The sequence below is a fragment of the Chlorocebus sabaeus genome, chromosome 9, assembly GCF_047675955.1.
Source record: "Chlorocebus sabaeus isolate Y175 chromosome 9, mChlSab1.0.hap1, whole genome shotgun sequence".
Lineage (NCBI taxonomy): Eukaryota > Metazoa > Chordata > Mammalia > Primates > Cercopithecidae > Chlorocebus > Chlorocebus sabaeus.
The window spans coordinates 94,687,601-94,707,792 of record NC_132912.1 but is presented as its reverse complement, the minus strand read 5'-3'; the positions used below and the strand labels follow the sequence as shown (position 1 = coordinate 94,707,792).

The 20,192-nt window shown below is 37.3% G+C and overlaps 1 protein-coding gene across 2 annotated transcripts in view; it reads right to left on the bottom strand.

The window, feature by feature from the left end:
- The window catches only part of BTAF1 (B-TFIID TATA-box binding protein associated factor 1), a 106,327-nt gene that overhangs the window by 60,827 nt on the left and 25,308 nt on the right, over nt 1-20,192 (bottom strand). The window contains exons 5-14 of one of the 2 annotated variants that reach the window (XM_007963543.3): nt 17,087-17,250; nt 14,792-14,928; nt 11,982-12,111; nt 11,345-11,413; nt 9,372-9,589; nt 8,789-8,884; nt 8,515-8,691; nt 5,733-5,873; nt 4,041-4,165; nt 1,506-1,626 (exon numbers count right to left, since the gene is read on the bottom strand). In XM_007963543.3, the coding sequence (XP_007961734.1) occupies nt 1,506-1,626; nt 4,041-4,165; nt 5,733-5,873; nt 8,515-8,691; nt 8,789-8,884 (660 nt within the window). In that variant the 5' untranslated portion in view covers nt 9,372-9,589; nt 11,345-11,413; nt 11,982-12,111; nt 14,792-14,928; nt 17,087-17,250. The remainder of the gene's footprint in view (nt 1-1,505; nt 1,627-4,040; nt 4,166-5,732; nt 5,874-8,514; nt 8,692-8,788; nt 8,885-9,371; nt 9,590-11,344; nt 11,414-11,981; nt 12,112-14,791; nt 14,929-17,086; nt 17,251-20,192) is intronic. The other variant, XM_007963538.3, reaches the window with a different exon arrangement.

Genomic DNA, 20,192 nt, shown 5'->3' with positions numbered 1-20,192 from the left:
TTAAAGAGACAGTAAGAAAGATCAGTGGCTGCTAAGGGTTCAGGGACAGGGAAGGAAGGATGAATAGGTGGAACACAGGGGATTTTGGGGATAGTAAAACTACTCTGTATGATACTGTAATGGTGGGTACATACCATTATTGTACATGTGTAAATGTACATTATGTACAAAATGTACAGAAGAATGAATGAACCCTACTGTAAAGTGTGGACTTTAATGTATCAATATTGGCTCAGTTTTAATAAGTATACCACACTAATGCAAGATGTTAACAATAAGGGGAACTATGTGTGGGTAGTGGGAGGGATAAAAGGGTATACGGGAACTGTCTGTACTTTTCCTTCATTTTTTCCGTAAATCTAAAACTGCTATTAAAAATAAAGTCCATATATACAAAAAGAACCACATGAAGAGAAAAAATTTGGTAACTTCAAAAGGTCTACATAAAATGAATTTTAAAATTCACAAACATTTAGGCAAAAATCATAAAATTAAAGCAAAAATGAAATGAAAATTAAGAACCCATGCCAGCTGTCATATCAGCCCATGATGACCAACTGAGAGCTAACTGTAAAACAGATCTGACAGTTGTTCTCAGAGATTTGGATTAGACAAAACCAAAAGGATAATGCAAAACAAAATTTACAGATGTTTATTTACAGAAGTTCAACACAGTATCATGCTGCACATTAAAGCAAGTCTACACAAAATGTTCCTAATTCACATGAGAATCCACGGTTAGTGAACACAAAAAAGGCACTTATTCACTACTTAGTCACTATTTTTAAAAAATTATTGGCCCAAACCATAGTACCTCTTAACAGCATGCTAGAAAACTGAACTTCTTATTGATAGTTCCCTAAATCTAGGTATTTTGTTTGACCTATAAGGCTATTTTAAAAATGGTAATGTGAAGCCTTTTATAAACAGGGTAAGGACTCCTAAGCTCACCACAGGCTCCATTTACACACGGATATTATCTGAATGATCTCTGTAGACATTTCAATGTGACTCCTGAAGTACACTATCCTTGAAAATAGCATGCTCTTAAGACTGAAAAATCTTTAAATAAAGGCAAGAGCCTGGGAATTCCATGGTAAGTCTTTAAGAGTTGTACTATAGAGCTTCAAATGCAGTCTTCTAACCTGGGCCATGGGTGCTGTCAACCACCCAACTGTCAGCCACACAGACAAAGAGCATGCAAAGACTATATAACAGGTCTCCGACAGGGAGAGACTATTCAATCAATCATTCATTCAACAAACATTTACTCAGGACTTCCTATGTGTTAAGCATGATTTCAAGGGCTGACAAAACAACCTAGAACAAAATATTAAAATACTTCTGCTCTTACAGTGATTACATTCATCTACATGGTTACCATACCACTAGGCCCAACATTGTACTGATCTTTGGATATACAGCAAGGGTAAGCTAATGATCAGGTTTATTTTATAAAATTAATTTATGTAAGTTTCAAGATTGCTATAGTTATCAGTTCTTACCTGGTCCTGTGTTGATAATAACGTAAACAGAGTTTCCAATGCTGCTCTTCGAACTGATGATATAGTGTGATGCAAAAAAGGCCAGACACGTGGAACTAAAACTGTGAGTGACTGTTGAATACTAATAAAGAAGACACAAATTAATCTTACTTATTCTAAGTTGAAACTCTGTAGATACATTATCTAAATATTCTCATGGGATCTAGTGATGCTGACATCATATGACTTTTTTGATGAATAAATTCTTAAAAGATAATACCGTTTTCATATGAACATTCTTGTAACAATGTCATTCACAACTGTTATTGCAGCACCAGAAGAGCCAGAGCAAATGCAGTCAAAAAGAAGGGTGGAAATACTAACATCAGGTTCTTCTATGGCACTAATGCCATGAGTCACCTTTATCAAGTTAGGACTTTCCAATATAATTGTTCTTAGGAAAATAGGACATGTATCCTAGCTGGCAGTCAGCCTACATGATCAGGACTGCTAATCCTAACTTCTTTCCCAAGGCTAACCCCAATGGGTAGATACCCAAAATTTCCATCTCCCTTTGGTGCCATCTCTGTCACATATCAAATGAGCAAGTGGTGGTAGGGCAGCAACTTTGAAATTTATTATCCTGGTGTAGCATCACTAAGTTAGGAAAACTCAAATTTCTTCCTTCTCATAGATTTAAGTTTTAAATGGGGAAGCAAACAAAGCCGAGTCTAGACTAACTTGGGCCATAGGATTCCTGTCACATTCATGAGTCATTTGTAAAAATTACCTGGAACTAGGAAATAATTCATAAGCAGCATTTGAAATATATGGCTCCACAGAAAAAGACATGAACAAAAAATAATATGCCACTGTAACTATTTGGTCTTTTGTGGTTCCTCCCAGGAGGCCTATCTTTTAACACTATTTTCATTACTTGCAGGTTTGTATGAACACTACTTCTTGTATTTTATTTTCATATTTGGCAAATTTATTTATAAAATTCTAACTTAAACACAAGTATACATAGACATAAAAAAGACACAAAATACATAAAAGCATTATAACAGAGTCTTGTTAAGTGTCTAACTGCTCATGCTCCAAATAACATGCTACATTTCTTCTTACATAAGCTAGAAGAAAGTATCTGCCAAGTATCACAATATATGAAGCAAATTTGAAACAAAAAAGATGGAAAACCACATTATTTCACATTGAATTAATAGAATTTTCACTATATTCTTTCTTATATTACCCAGTTTTTCTGACACCATCCACTAAGGCCCAGAGACCAAATCCATTCCACCCATTTTTTTTTAAGTAAAAGTTTTCTGTGTATACAAGCACGTTCATTCTCTTATTTATTACCTATGTACAGCTGTCTTCATACTACAGTGACAGCTTAGTAGTTTTGACAGACTGTCTGGCTCACAAAACAAAAATACCCACTATTTGGGCCTTCGCAGAAAAAGATTACTAATCCTTGATTTACAGTAATCAAAAACCCCCTCATCTTGCATCTTAAAGAGGGCTTTCACATACATTAACTCATTTAGTTTGTACGGCTTTCATTAGCAACAGAAACATCGAAAATCAGGAAACCCCATAAATGTACTACCACTTCAATTTTTCTCTTCTTTTGCTTTTATAGGCACTTATTTTGCTCTTTCTACTTAAGTGCTGTCCAACTAATCTAAACTTAGCATTAAAGTACTTCCACTAGGTCAGTATTATTTGAAATATTTTCCACACGTGTTTTTATACATCTATGGGTTTCATGGGAAATACTCAGAGCCAGAAACCATGTATAAGCATAATTATATGAACGTTCACTGAACGCCCTCACTAGGACAAGAACAGTAATTTTCTCATCTGTGAATTTTTTTAAGTTGCATAATAATTTCTTCTTCTCTATCTCTAAGGACACTTATCTCTAATAATATTCAAGGGCCAGTCTACAAGGTACGGAATATGTTAATTAGCTGAGCTGAGATTCATGTATCAGGACAGGAAAATTGGTGACGCTAAATTTTTGATGTATGTTTTTGGCTTCACTTGATCTCTGCCTTTGGACATTATATTACATTATTATGTATTCCCTTCCTGATAAGTAATTACTGAAATCAAGAACAAGAGTTTAAGAAATGAACATTACAAAAAAAAAGTTCACAGAGGGGCAAGTTTTAGAAAATATAAAGCTGATGTTTGATGATAATTGTTAACTATTACTAAATAAAGCTAAAATTCTACATTCTAGGGCTAGAACTGGAAATACTGTTCAATGATTATATTTCTAAATAAACGATTATAAGATGAACAAGATGATGAATTATATAACTGAAATATTTCAAGGGTAAAAAAAATGATCTTTGTAAGCTGCTGCCCACATGGCTGACGAGTAAAAAAGACAAGGCCTTCTGAAAACAGTAGTCTTTGGCATCTCCAGCTTAAACAGTTCTATTCTTAAAGGTGCTAAAATACTGTATGTTTAGGCTAAATTATCTCGAAAGGTATATAAAGACTTTTTACTTTATTCCGCTAATTAGAAATAATTACCTGCATTGTTGGACCTGAGGATAAGTTAACAAGGATGAAAGGAGAGTCATAATACTATTTGTTGAAGCTGTTAGATCATCTAATTCCAGAAGAGCATCCCATAATGTATTTATAATGAAGGGTACCTATAAGATCAGTTTTCAAGAAAAGTTATCAATTTTGTACAAAATACTCACAAACCCTGCCAAATTGTATCCCAGGGGTCATTACTGATTCAACAACACATGCAATTCCAACGACCTTGGACAGTGTCAGTTTTGAGCGAAGTTAAGGAGGTGACACTTTTTGCCTTTAACAATTTTCTATACCTTCTTTTTAATGTCATTCAACTCTACTTTGATACTTCCCTTCCTGACCAGACTCATAACGGGTAGAATTCAGAAAATAAAAGAGCCAAAACTATTTTATGTAAAAAACTAAACTCTGAAAACAACAGAGCATGGAGACACGAGACATGTTCCTCTATTTAATTTTACTGCATTTAAAGTGGTACCAATCATCATTAAAAAAAATTTTTTTAGTTTTTAAGCTCTTAAAATACTGCTTACTGTACTTCTAACTTTGTGTTCTGATTTTGATAATCAGGTAGAAAGTCAGCCAGATCTTTAAAAAAGTCATTTCAAAAATGAGACTAGAGGGGTGGGTGTGATGGGTCACGCCTGTAATCCCAGCACTCTGGAAGGCCAAGACTGGGAAGATCTCTTGAGTTTAGGAGTTTGAGACCAGCCTGGGCAACAGAGGGGGACTCCTCCATCACTACAAAAAACAATTTTAAAAAACTCAGCCAGGCACAGTGGCATGTGTCTGTAGTCCCAGGTACTTGGGAGGCTGAGGCAAGAAGGACTGCTTGAGCCCAGGAGAGTAAGGCTACATGTCATCCACTGCACTCCAGCCTGGGTGACAGAGTGAGATCCAAGAAAGAAAAGAAAATGTTATGTGTATATACAGAGTACACAGCACTTGTTAATAATACTAATTAATAATTAGTAATTAATAAGGAGAGGAGCGGAGAGACGGGGAGGAGAGGAGAGACAGGGAGGGGAGGGGAGACTAAATTAAAAAAAAAAAAATCCAAAAACTAAAATCAAAACAAACAGGCCGGGCATGGTGGCTCATGCCTGTAATCCCAGCACTTTGGGAGGCCGAGGTGGGTGGATCACTTAAGGCCAGGAGTTCGAGACCAGCCTTGCCAACATGGTGAAATCCCATTTCCAATAAAAATACAAAAATTAGCTGGGTGTTGTGGCACGTGCTTGTAGTCCCAGCTACTTGGGAAGCTGAGGCAGGAGAATTGCTTGAACCTGGGAGGTGGAGGTTGCAGCAAGCCAAGATCACACCACTGCACTGCAGCCTGGGCAACAAGAGTGAAACTCTGTCTCAAAAAAAAAAAAAAATCAAAACAAACAAAAATCCAATATATCTAAAAACCAGGAGTAAAATAAGGAAGACATGGCTGCATTCTTCTCAAGGAAGTTCCCTATATATTATGTACATGAAGGGAAAGTAGACAAATGGATCCAATTAACTCTTCCAAAGTATAATATATAATCAAGACTGCATGCATCACAGGGCTGCTGGTCAAAAAAAAATTGAAGATGAAGGAGAAAAATGTACTCAATGTATTTTCTAATACTCCATATCCCAAATGAAAACAAGCTCTATAGGAAGAAATTGTAAAAATATTTAATTTACCTTTTGTGTCTGAAGATAGACAAGGCTTTCTACTACAGGTACTAATGATGCTGCAGCAACAGCTCTGACATCATCATCAAGATCCTGGAGTCCTTCAATTATTCTAGTTAAAACTTTAGGCAATAAAGTGTTAATTACATCCTGTAAAACAGTACATGAAAACATTTTAAAATTTCAATTTGCCACATGACAGCTAAATTCCAGTATTTACAGTCATGTACTGCTTAACAATGGATACATTCTGAGAAATACATCAGGCAATTATGTCATTCTGTGAACATTATAGAGTGTACTTACACAAACCTAGACAGTATAGCCTATACCACACCTAGCTATGTGATACAACCTATTGCCTCTAGGCTACAAACCTGCACAGCATGTTACTGAACTGAATACTGTAGGCAGCTACTAATAAAATAATAAGTATTGGTATATCGAAATACAGAAAAGGTACAATAAAAGTACAGTATTATAATCTTACGGGACCACCATCATATATGTGGCCCATCACTGACCGAAATATCATTATGACTGTATCTACTAAAAAACAATCACATAAACAAAAATATAACATCAATAGAAGCCTAAGTAATCCCATTTGAAACAGACTACAAGGGCATCAAGCGCTTCATCCAATGAGACGTAAAACATCAAAACAGGTTTTACAGGTAAGACTATGAATTCTCTGTGTGAACAGACACACACACAAACCCCTCTGCTAGAATCCTAGCCTCCGTATCTCATTCAATGCCACCAACAACCAAAAGGAGAATGAGAGAAGAGTGGAAGAAAAGCCATACATTCCCACTTCTCATTATTCCAATTTAATGTCTTTTCATTTCCCCCAACAGAGCCAGCCCCCAGACGTTACTCCTGTGATCATATACTAGGAATCTCCCTGAGAACTGGTCTCACTATGAAATAGGGATAACATTTCAAAAACCTATAAGGTGTTTTCCATTTCCATATAAGTCTGCTGTTATCTACAGAGGCTAGAGTGCAGAACACAGAAAAAAAAGGTTTTCTTTATGGGGGGCAAGAGGGTGGCTGCCAAGGGGAGAAGAGAACTAAAAGGGCCAGGAAGAGGAAGGAAGGGAGCAGAGGGAGAAAGAGTTGGACAGAAAGCTCAGGTCTCTCAGCAGAATCACGAATGCTTTGTTATTGGCAGTTAAAGGGAAAAAAAGAGACGATCTTAGAAAACTTCAAAAGGCCTTTGAGCTTGCCTTTTGAGACAGAAAGCGAGGTTCCAATCTGTTATACAGTGAGCATGGGAAGAGGAGAAAAGCTGGCACGAAGCATTAAGTAGCCATAATGGATACTGAAATGCCTATATAGGCCAATGCCTAACACCCTGACAATGCTGATACCAACTGGAAAGTATTCAGGGAAATTAAACTGGTAAGAAATGGTCCTGCCGGGCGCGGTGGCTCACGCCTGTAATCCCAGCACTTTGGGAGGCCGAGGCGGGCGGATCACAAGGTCAGGAGATCAAGACCATGGTGAAACCCTGTCTCTACTAAAAAAATAGAAAAAATTAGCCGGGCGCAGTGGCAGGCGCCTGTAGTCCCAGCTACTCGGGAGGCTGAGGCAGGAGAATGGTGTGAACCCGGGAGGCGGAGCTTGCAGTGAGCCGAGATTGCGCCACTGCACTCCAGCCTGGGCGACAGAGCGAGACTCCGTCTCAAAAAAAAAAAAAAAAAAAAAAGAAATGGTCCTGGTCTCTCTCTAACTCCTCATTCATAATCTCTCCTTTACTTCCACGTCTCTTTTTAGTCAACACTCACTCTTTGCTGACCTGTTATGTTCAGAGTCAAGACAACTATTTGTGGAAGTCCCTAATTCTGTCACTAGATCTATGGTGGGGAAGTAGGGAGAAGGAGAAAAGAGATGCTTTACCGGCATCTCACACTGGTAATCAGAATCAATTTTTCCACAAAAATGTTATGTGTATATATAGATTACACAGCACTTATTAGTTTAGTAAAAGACTTTAGATATATTTATATATGAAATAGGCTTTTGTGGACCAATCTAATAACCAAATTCCTAGCCAGAATATATCTGTTTTTAATAAGCTACTAAGGGTACATAAATGTTCCTAAGTAGGGGACTATGTGCACATGCAGGTATTGTCATCCTAGATGATGTATAACATTACAATAAACACTGTTCTATAAGACATGCCATTTAGTTACTAGTTCTAGTACTAACCTTAACTAGTTTTGTGACAACCAGCAAGGCATCTAATTTTTCAGAACTTTATTTCCCTACGTGAAAACAGTAAGACTACATGCATTTTCTTCTTGTAAGTTTTGTCATAAAGGATAAAAAAAACCACACACACACACACACACTGACAGTTTATGTAAAAAGTACATGATCATACAGATTGTCTTCTTTACACTTTGATGTCTACTCCTGTATGTATACTGCATAACTTGGCATCATGTTGTATAGCCCTCAGAGCGTGTATTTAATATTCAAATGAGTTAAAACAGTAAAACCAAATCATGAAGAGTACTGAATTAAGTGTAGCAATGGATTAAAAAGGAAAAATAATCTTTGACCTTAAAGAGCAACAAAGTAACTAACCATCTTTTGATTTATACTTAAATTTTTATGAGCGCCACCTATCTCTATAACACTGTCTCAAGAAGGCAAATCTTGGAAGACTGGCTTCTCTGTAACAGTAAGAATCTGAGGCCATTTCTTCTAATTAGTGAAAATAAACTATGAGAGGAAAAATCTCTCCCACATATGCTTCAAAACTTGAAATATTTACCTGACGGACTGCCAAAGCATATTTTATTCCCAGTAGACCACCGTGTCTAACTTCCCATTGTTCTTGTGTAAGTAATTTTAGCAGCACATCCACAGTCTTATGAACTCCTGTTTCATTCATGTGTTTTAAAACCACACCTAATGTTTGAGCACAAGTTTCACGAACTGGTGCCACAACCTACAGACGAAAAAGGAAGAAAACTCATATTTGCAAAAAACATATTTTGTAGAATTTGAAATTTGATTGGGCAAAGCCTCCCTTAAATGATACTTACTTCATCAGAAACAAAGTCTCCAAATCTGTCTAATGCAAAAACACAAAGGAGTCTAATAACCAAGTCTTCCAACCATTCTTGATGCTGCTGAATCATCTGTTAAAACATAATGTATACATATATATATACACACACACACACTTTTTTTTAACATAATATTTTTTTAAAACAAAGATCACACATTGTACTGAGGACTTGGGGGACACCTTAGGTCCAAAATAAAAAAAAAAAATACGGGAACAGATTATTTTAGCTGTAGGAACAATAACCAAAAAGTAGAATAGTTCCAATTAATGTCTTTAATATTAAACATATCCCATATCCCCTTTGATCATTAACTGAATTTAGAAATACTATATCAAAATTCTTAAAATTCATGGATTATATTATGTTACTTACACTCCAAGAGAAATTAAGAAACTAATTACTTCAGGTTGTTCTCATATCAAGTACACCGGTCACATATCTATTATTTATACTATTACCAGTGTCTCCAGGCAATACCAATTATGTTGCTCACTGACCTCTCAACTAGCCTCTTATTCATCTTACTCTACTTTTCAATCCATTGTATGATATTTACCTTTTCATATCTCTTCCTCTTATTTACCTCTCATTCCTACTTCATGGCACATACTCGTTACTTCCCTACATTGGAAAAAGATGCCAACTATTAATACTTGGTGATAATTGTTGCATTAATACACTTACCTCTTCTAAAGTGCTGTCACCCATTTTACCACCACTTTTCCCATGAGCTTTAAGAATTTCCCTAAGTCCAGTGCCTGCACCATGTCGAACCTGAGAAGAATCAAGAAGCAAATGTCAGAGGTTAAATGTTTAAGACACGAAGTTTGATTTTTCTTCTACACGAAATAAGGATACTGGATTCTTAAGAAATTAGAATAAACCAACTGGAACTTTACAAGAATGTATTTTTCTTCACTATCTAAGAAGAATTACACATATAAATTTCAGACTGCTTTTGGTTATATGGAAGTTTTTAAAAAATCAAGCAAGAAAACAGCTATTCTAAAATCCTCTTGAGATATAAATTCACATTGTTTCCACTCCCTTATCCTCTACCTTCATTCAGCACTATCCAGAGCAAGAGAGAGGAAAGAATCATTTTTTTTTTTTTTTTTTTTTTTTGAGGTGGAGTCTCACTCTGTTGCCCAGGCTTGAGGGCAGTGATGCGATCTTGGCTCACTGCAACCTCCGTCTCCCGGGTTCAAGCGATTCTCCTGCCTCAAGCCGCCCAAGTAGCTGAGATTACAGGCACCCGCCACCACGCCTGGCTAGTTTTTGTATTTTTAGTAGAGACGGGGTTTCTCTATGTTGGCCAGGCTGATCTCAAACTCCTGACCTCAAGCGATCTTCCGCCTCAGCCTCCCAAAGTATTAGGATTACAGGCGTGAGCCACCGCGCCCAGTCCAAGGTGTTCTTTATAATCCCAACACATGTATTTTCAAAATATGTGCATCAAAACTAAGCTCCAGGCTGGGCGTGGTGGCTCACACCTGTAATCTCAGCACTTTGGGAGGCCCAGGCGGGCAGATCACTTGAGCTCAGGAGTTCAAGCAAGACCAGCTTGGCCAACACAATGAAACCCCATCTCTAATAAAAATATTTTAAAAATTAGCCGGGTGTGGTGGTGCGCACCTGTAGTCCCAGCTATTCAGGAAGCTAAGCCAGGAGAATCACCTGAACATGGGTAGCGGAGGTTGCAGTGAGTCAAGATCATGCCACTGCACTCCAGCCTGGGAGACAGAGTGAGACTCCATTGCCAAAAAACCAAAAAGCAAAAAACCTAAGCTTCAAAGCTACCAGTGATAAGTGAGTGCCAAAAGAAGACGATACAAATAAAATGTCTTATGATTAATGCATCACATCCTGGGGATGAACCACCTTTCTTTGAGAAGGTGAGGCTACTTTCTGCAGTGTCATCTGGAAAGGAAAAGGACAAGCTACTGACAGACACTGTACCCACTTCTTAAGACCCCATGAGTTATGACTTGAGTAACTTTAAACAGAATTACACCAAGGAAACACAACTAAAAGGTATTCTAAAGAAATGTTTTTTAAATTACACAGAGGTCAACAGAGGGGAAAAACAATAGTTTGAAACTACCAATCCTCAACTTCAAGCAGAGGAACTTCACTCTTTCTTCTCTTCTACACATTGGGAACTGTTCAAGATGTTCTCTAAAGATTTCTGAGGCTAAAAAGCTGGCTTGGAAACTACTGCTCTTGATCAATCAAAATTGTCCACTTCCAAAGGAAAGGAAGTATTTTTTTACTGCCTCGGAGAGATATTCAAGCCTTTGGATTATAATGGAAAGAACGAAAAGAAATAATTCACTAAAGAATATGACTGAAGGATATGAAAGGTGAAAATCAATCTACAGTTTTCTATTTAGGTTAATGGTATGACATGCCCTGAGTCCTGAGATGAACAGAGAACAGGAACTCTGACAAAGTATATTGCTCCTGACATTATTCCCTTCATTAGCACAGAAAATAGAGCTGAGAGAAACTGTAATGAAGAAATCTTACCTCCCAGGAGGGATTAAAAAGGTCATTGCAAAGTTCTTCACAAAAGCTTTCCAAAGGCCATTCATTTGTCTGAATAAGAAAAACAGAATTACTACTAGTTCAAAAGGTCTATTTTATGCTAACAATTTAAGTAACTCAATAAATTTTATTTGTAGGTCTAGTAGTAACAATCAAACTTTTAAAAATTTAATTTTTTAACTAATTAAGATGTATTTTTACCAATAAAAATTCTCTCAATAGACAGATTATTCAATACTTTCTACGGATATATTAGTTTGAAAAAGATTATAAGCAATCTTTCTTTGTTTTTTTTGAGACAGAGTTTCGCCCTATCGGCCAGGCTGGAGTACAATGGTGCAGTCTCGACTCACTGCAACCTCTGCCTCCCGGGTTCAACCGATTCTCAGCCTCCCAAGTAGCTGGGATTACAGGCGTGCGCCACCACATCTGGCTAATTTTTTGTATCTTTAGTAGAGATGAGGTTTCGCCATGTTGGCCAGGCTGATCTTGAGCTCCTGACCTCGTGATACGCCCGACTTGGCCTCTTAAAGTCCTGGGATTACAGGTGTGAATCACTGCTGCTGGACCAAAGATTACAAGCAATTTTAATGGATACTTTAGAGTCTTTCAAGAGTACCTCTTCAATTAAGGAAGAGCTGTCTGGAATATTATCAATCAAGACTTTGGAATCATTTGCAGATTGATTAATAACAACATTTGCTATTTTCCGTCTCTTTTCTTCTGGCTCCCCATCAGTGCTATCATTGCTAAAAAATAAAAGTCACCATTTAGAAAATGAATAAAGCATAATGTGAACCACAATGAATGAAATGAATAAAAGATAATGTGAATCACGACGAATTTAAGATAACCCATCATTTAAACAAATGTTTTACACCATATTCTGCTTATATGATTTACTTAAAATGCCATGTATCAAACGACTAACTGCTTAAAATTTTTTGAGCAAAATATATCCTAGGTACACTATAGGTTGGTGAATTCTTTTTTTCAAATTGGATCTTGAATTTAATAGGCCAGTTTTCCCTCCTCTCTACAATCAGCTCCTCATCTTTTTTATAACCTGCATATAATCTGCATCTGGTCCAGCATAACACTAATGTTTTTAGGTTTTATATACTAGAGAAAACTAATATACTGAGCAATAGAGTATAATCTTACCAGTTCTTGAAAAATATGGAGAGATAAACAATTGACCAATGAAAAAAGAATACAGAAATTTGAGGAAATGTTGTATTGACTTAAAGACCCAAAATATTGAGGCTAGCCTAACATTGGAAAGGAGAGGACAAGTCAAACTACTTTTACTCAACATTTAGAAACGAAAAACTCAGCACATTTTAAAGCATATACAGCATTATTTTCTATAAACACTTCTCCCCGCTCTCCATCTTAATAGTGAAATTTATTTGGTCAACCATTTTTTCTATAAGGTGATAAAAGAAATCTGAGTCTCCCTTTCCTCATTTTCTATTACTCTTCCCTCAATTATATCCACATCTAGCCACATTAGTAGGTCACCTTAAGTCCCTGAACTTGTTAGGCATGTTTCCACTTGCAGACATTTGAAATTCCCTCTATTTGGAAAGCATAACATTTTCTTAAACTATTTAAAACTATTTGAAACTTTTCCTAGATATTCACAGGACTAGCACTCTCATTTCTTTCAGGTTGTTACTTAAAATTCACCTCTATGAAGCCCTCGCAGACCATCCTATCTAAAATTTCAAACTCTAAACTCTATACCCCAAAAATATTTCACATGTTCTTCCCTATTTTATCTTCTTTTCCTTAACCCTTATCATTAACATGATCTGTATTTTATATATATACACATACAGACACACACACTCTAGTTTACTTATTTATTTCCCATATTTCTTTCCCTCCAGACTATAACTTCCAAAGGCAGGAATTCTTATCTATTTTATTTACTCATGTCCTCAGGGCCTAGAACAATACCTGGCAAATAGAAGGTATTTAATAAATGTTTGTGAAATGAATGACTTATGAACTCTGAAAAATAAAGTCTAATATTTCCAACATTAAAATCTTTGGCTAAAACTGCTTGTATGAATAAAAACCAGTAGAAAAACTTAATAGGTTACTATATGATCTTAATGAGCTGCTAACTTTCTTAACATCTTGTCATTAACAAGCTGAATAAAAAGTCTGCAGTTAAAGATTCAGCCTCAAGTATAAATTTCTACCAAGTATATGTTTACTATTTATCCCCCCTTTTGTCTAGCTTTTAAACACTAAACACTTTTTAGCTTTATGTGAACACATATAATAAAAAGTTCTGTCATCTGCAAATCCTATTTTCCGAGGCTTTTTATTAATTCAGCATTTATGCAAACACTTCCTGAGCACCACTAAAGATTTGTATTTAACAGATCTGAGTGGGATCCAAGAATATATATTTTTGGCCAGGTGTGATGGCTCAAAGCCTATAATCTCAACACTTTGGGAGGCCAAGGAAGGAGGACCACTTGAGCCAAGGAGTTAGAGACCAGCCTAGGCAACACAGGGAGACCCTATGTCTACAAAAAAATTAAAAATTAGTCACGCATAGTGGTGCACACCTGTAGCCCCAGTTACTTGGGAGGCTGAGGCAGGAGGATTGCTTGAGCCTGGGAGTTTGAGGCTGCAGTGCGTTACGATCGTGCCACTGCACTCCAGCTTGGGTGACAGAGTGAGACTGTATCTCAAAAAACAAAAACAAAAACAAAAACAAAGGAAAAAAAACAGCATTTTTTTTTACAAGCTCCTCAAAGAGCACCTGAAGGAAATAGTTTTGAACCACTCTTTGAGAAATGCTGCTCCAAGCCATGCAAAGATGATCACTTTTAGCAACTCATGAAGAAACAGAGGACAGTGACTTTACCCACAGAGTTCTTTTCTTCAACAGGACTACATAAACTAACCTAGATTATCATTGGCTATTTAGCATAGCCCCAGCTTAAGGAACAGGTGAGGTAATATCGTGACAATACCTCCCACTTTACTAAGGGAGTATTCTTAACTTATGGTCCTTAGGCACCTCTCTGACTTCATTCTCTATCACTCTCCTGTGCACTCATCCCAGTATAGAAAGCCATACTGCCCTTCTATTTGTTTCTTGAATATTCCATTTAAGGCATTTAAACTTGTTTTTTCTGCCTGGAATGCTCTTCCCTTTGGAGATCCTCAGCCCTCATTCAAAACCGGTAATTAGTAGGAAAAAAGTCTGTACATGTGGATTTTTCTGGGGAAGTGGTCTCAGTTCCCAGTAACAATAAATACTCTCTGATAATTGAGTAAGAGAATCCAAACAGTACTCCTCAGCTAAACATGTCAGCAGAATGTTTCTATAAATCAAGCAGACACAGATTAAAGCCACACAGCCCTCTTGTTTTAAGTGAATAAGCAAAAAAAGATTACTACCTCTTCTCATTAGCTTCCACTGCATCCCTGGATCTCTGTTTTGCAAATAACTTGGCCATTCTTTTAGCTTTGTTCCTTTGTCTATTGCTCATTCCTGCTCGAAACTCTGAGTCAATCAATTCAGCTGCCTGAAGAGTCTAAAAGAATAAAAGAATGCTGAGTTGGAACTTTTGAACTTAAAATAAATACCTATAGTCTCAGCCTCAGAAGAAGACTAAGTCTATAAATTTCAGTGTATATACATCGATCACATTCTTTTTTGACAGACTCACACTCTTCTGTTGTATGTACCATAATTTCAGTCTTTTCCTCCCTCTTCTCTATTATTCCAACTCCCAACAGATACACATAATGCTTCTTAACTTTTTTTATGCTACATTATGAGGTACAAATGTATGATCCTAACCCACAGAGAAGGCTTTGAAGAGGTAAGACTTCAAAATAAAAATAATATCACCAAAAAGTTATGAGAATAAATGTCAACAAAAGAAACTGATCATCACCATCTGCTGAAATAAATAAATAAGTAAATTATAGCCTTAAGTGATTGGTCCAGCATGCTATTGTCCAGCTTAGCTCATATGCTCCTTTCCTCTTAACTACTTACCGCCTACTCTTTTTGCTCTTTTCCATTCACAGAAGACACTATAAAGTCTGTGTGTTAGATTTTTAAGCTCAAGCCTAAAAATCCCTTCTGTGCCTACCCATAAGATTCAACTGAAATTTATACTTCCGCAACCAGTTAAGGTCACTGGTGTGCATGTTCTGCTGCAGTCTTGATAAAGAACTATGGGCACATATACAAGCAATGCAGCTGTAATGACTTATGGCAACGATGAACCTTAAGCAACTTCCCCCAAAGGTCCATGATACATAAACCTGGATTTTGCAAATCCCAAATTGGTGTTGCCTATCCCACACCCAATTAATCTGATGTGAATAGCCCACTTTCTAATACACCTGCTCATTCATTTTCTTACACCATGTTCAATTACTCATACTGTGATCACGTTATTGCATTTTTATTCTCCATTATTTTATTTTATTTTATTTTCCTCTTTATCTTCTAGTTACATCTTACACTTTCCTTTCTACCCCATTTCCTTCTGTTCCTTTCAGGGTGTTGCTGTATTTCGGCCTCTTCATACTCTCTCTTTTTTCTCTCCTAGTATCTGCCCTTTTTCCCCCTTGTCTGCGAAAGTTATTCATCATCACACACCGCCCCAACCCTAAAAAATACACTTTACAAATTCTAATGGTTTAAGTTGCCATTCATATAAAGGCAAATAGAACCAATCTCCACTGAAGCAAAGGAAATGAACAAGGGAATGACAAGATAGGAGATTCATAACTGCAAAGCAGGAATTTTTAATGCAGCCCGTGGACCCCTAAAAGAACACTGGGGGTCAGGTAAAAGAGTACAGAACCCCTTGCGATGTAATATCGCATTGTATGTGCATTTTTCTGAAGAGAGAACCACAGCTTTTACTAGCGCTTCAAAAGAGTCTGTGGCATAAAAAAAGTTAAGCAGCACAAATTTATCCACTGGGAACTGGAACAGAGGAGGAGGAAGAAATCAGTGAAATTATGGTACAGACACAAAACAAAACAGCACCATGAAGCTGTCCAAGAAGAATGCGGTCAATCTGAATACACTGATACATTAAGCTGTATGAAGTGAGAAAGGGCAAACATGGCTTAAAGTAATACATACATACACACACACACACACACACACACGCACTTGTACATAGAAGTTTCAGAAATGATGCACAAGTAACTTGAAAATGGTTGTCTACGGGACATGGAAATGTTTGTGTCCTGTTGGCAAAAAACTTCCTTTTACTTCATATTATATACTCTTTTTTGGTTGTTTGCAAGTCTTGTCATATTTTTCACTTAAAAAGAATCAATCATAACACTAAACACTTCTACTATCATATCTGACTATAATAGCCCTTACTATCTCTCTCTCCCCCAAAAAGTTACTTTTCCCTCCATCAAAGTACATACCAAAAAAAAAGCAATTGGAGCAATTAGAATCTTTCAATACCAGTAGTTCCTAAAAGGTCTAATACAACTTAACAGTCCAGTGTCTGGGAGGTAGGTTGAGCTGCTGACTCTATAGAATCTGTCATCAGAAATCCAGTTTAAAAAGATGCTAAATCATGGTGGCACTAAGCAGCAATGAACAGAGCTAAGTATAACATTTTCTTAAACTATAATTACATGAGCAAAATGAAGCAAACCCTTTGTATTATTACTTGCAATCAAATACCCAAACGTTTTACCTACAGGTTGTTTGTTTACAAAGGCTGCTGAAGTTGGGGTATAATCCAAATCCTCATCATTAAAAAGTTCTTCAGTACTCATTCCAATTGCTTCTCCCATATTAAGGCCAAGTTTCTTCTGTAATAATTTTCGTTGGCGTGCTATCCTCTCTTTAGGATCCACTTCACCTTTCAACAGAAAAGAAATACGTTTTCTCCAAATCAGTTAAGAAATTTTCTAATATGTGCACATTGAATTCCATCAAAATAAACACACTATTAAAACATCCCTTCTGCCAATAAAACCAACCATATTCATTCACGATCATCTCTGAACATCTCATAAACTCTGTTACCTAATCACATTGGAAAATAGTGTTCTAGTTAACAAAACATTCTGGGAGTTCTCACTGAGATTCCCCCATTCCCCAACTGTCAATTAGTAAATACATATAAAATAGTAAGATTCATTCCTGGGCCAGGTGCAGTGGCTCACACCTGTAATCCCAGCACTTTGGGTGGCCAAGGTGGGAGGATCACTTGAGCCCAGGAGTTTTGAGACCAGTCTGGACAATGTAGGGAGGCCCCATCTCTATAAAAAATAATTAGCAGGGCATGATGGTGCACGCCTGTAGTCCCAGCTACTCCAGGGACTGAAGCAGGAGTCTTGCTCAGCCCAGGAGGTCAAGGCTGCAGTGAGCTGTGATCAAAACACTGCAGTCCAGCCTGGGAAACACAGTGAGACCCTGTCTCAAAAAAAAAAAAAATTCATCTCTATGGAAACAAATCAATTTTATTTTATAGCTACACCTGTACCTCCTATGAAAGCTCTCACTGGGCAAAAAAAAAACAAAAAACAAACAAAAAAATAAAAAACCAATATCTAGATTTTGTTCAATGGTAAAAGGGCTCAAAAAACAAATGCTTACTCCAAGTGTAGCCTTTATGTATTCTGAGCTGATACAGCCCTAATATCCCAAATAATAACGATAAGGGAATAAAACTAGACAGGTTTTTAAGTGTCTCAAGTAAAACCCTCAATCCTTCGGTGCAAAACAGACAAAACAAAACATACCAAAAGGCATTTAAAAATAAAAATTTCCCCTTAAAACAGTTAAGCTGTAAAAGAGAGTTATACCTTATTGAAAAAAATTTGGTATTTTAAAAACAATAACAATCTGCTTCTAATAATGGCTGAGTTAGTTCCTATCGGACTAACCCTCTGCACCTAACAAACTCTGGCCAAAACAGAAAAAACAAACTACCTAAAGGCACAAAGGAAAAAAAAAAAAAAAAGTATTTACTTAGGGGAACTGTCAGTACTTAAAAAGATGGGAATAGCACTAACAGCTAAAAGCTACAAAAGCTAAAAGCTACCAAAAAAAAAAAAGTTTTCCCTTTTTGTAACATTTAGCCTGAAGATAGAGGCAGTCCACGAAATGTGTGGCAGCTAAAATTTGAATTGAAAACCTAGTCGTCTTTTTTTCCCCCAACTAAGGACAAGGTCTGTCACTCTGATACCCAGGCAGTAGCTACAATCATAGCTCACTGCAGCCTCAAACTCCTGGACTTAAGAAGTCCTCCTGCCTCAGCCTTCTGAGTAGCTAGTACTATATGCATGTGTCACTATTCCTGGCTAATTTTTTTTTTTTAATTTTTAATTTTAGAGATGGGGTTTACTATGTTTGCCCAGGCTAGTTTTGAACTCCTGGCCTCAAGCAGTCCTCCTGCCTTGGCCTACCAAAGTGCTGGGATTACAAGCGTGAGCCACTGCACCTGGCCAAAACCCACAGTCTTTCTGGCTTGGCTTGAAGCATGAGGAGAGAGTTAGGGGCCATTGCAATCCCAGGAAGTTAGAAAGGGAAAACCCTCAAAAAGAGAGAACCAGAGAGACGAAGGCCAAAATTATCTGTAAACTCAGCCCAAATCTCTGGCTGACCCCTGAACTATGCATGCACAGAGCAAACTCCAAACAATGCAGCTAAAGCTAAGATCTAAAAAGCTAAAATTGACATTTGAGCTATTGCCCACAGCAAAGAAGAATGAGTTTGAAAATTTTAATTCCATCAAATTAAATGTCTGCTAAAATAAGCAAGCAAAAACAAGCAAAACAATCTTTGGAAGAACATAACAGAATCTAGTCCACACCACGTAACATTCCTAATGTGCAGAATAACTGACAAAATTAAACAAAAGCAAAGAAAAGAAAACGTAACCCATTTTCAAAAGAAAGACAATAGGGACCAACTCTGAGATGTCTCAGATGTTAGAATTAAAAGGTTTTAGGATTTCTGTTGTTTTTTGAGACACGGTCTTGCTCTGCTGCTCAGGCTGGAGTGCAGTAGCATGATCACAGCTCACTGGAGCCTTATCCTCCCAGACTCAAGCAATCCTCCCACCTCAGCCTCCTGAGTAGCTGGGAACACAGGCATGCACCACTACACCAGCTAATTTTTTATTTTTTGTGGAGGTGGGGTCTCTCTAGATTGCCCAGGCTGGTCTCAAACTCCTGGGCTCAAGACATCCTTTCACTTTGGCCTCCCAAATTGCTGGGATTATAGGCCTGAGTTACTGCACCTGGCCAGAATGCAAGATTCGTAAGCAACTAACGTAAGAATGCTCAATGTAAAAGAAGATACTGTCACAATTAATGAAAGACAGAGGATACCTTGGTAAAGAATGAGAAACTATAAAAAAGAACCAGGCTAGGTATAGTGGCTCACATCTGTAATCCCAACAGTCTGGGAGGCCAAGGCAGGAGGATCGCTTTGGCCTAGGAGTTCAAGACCAGCCTGAGCAACATGGCAAAATCCCATCTATACAAAAAATTTAAAAAATATATAGAATTGTACACTTTAAAAGGGTGAATTAAATAATGTGCAAAATATGCCAACACAATTTTTTTTTTTTTTAATAAAAAAGAAGGTCTGGGGCAGGCATAGTGGCTCACACCTGTAATCTCAGCACTTTGGGAGGCTGAGGTGGGAGAATCGCTTGAGGCCAGGAATTTGGGACCAGCCTGGGTAACACAGCAAGACCCTTATCTCTAAAGAAAAAAAAAATAAAAAATTAGCCAGGCTTGGTGGCACATGCCTGTGGTCCTAGCAAGATGGGAGGATTGCTTGAGCCCA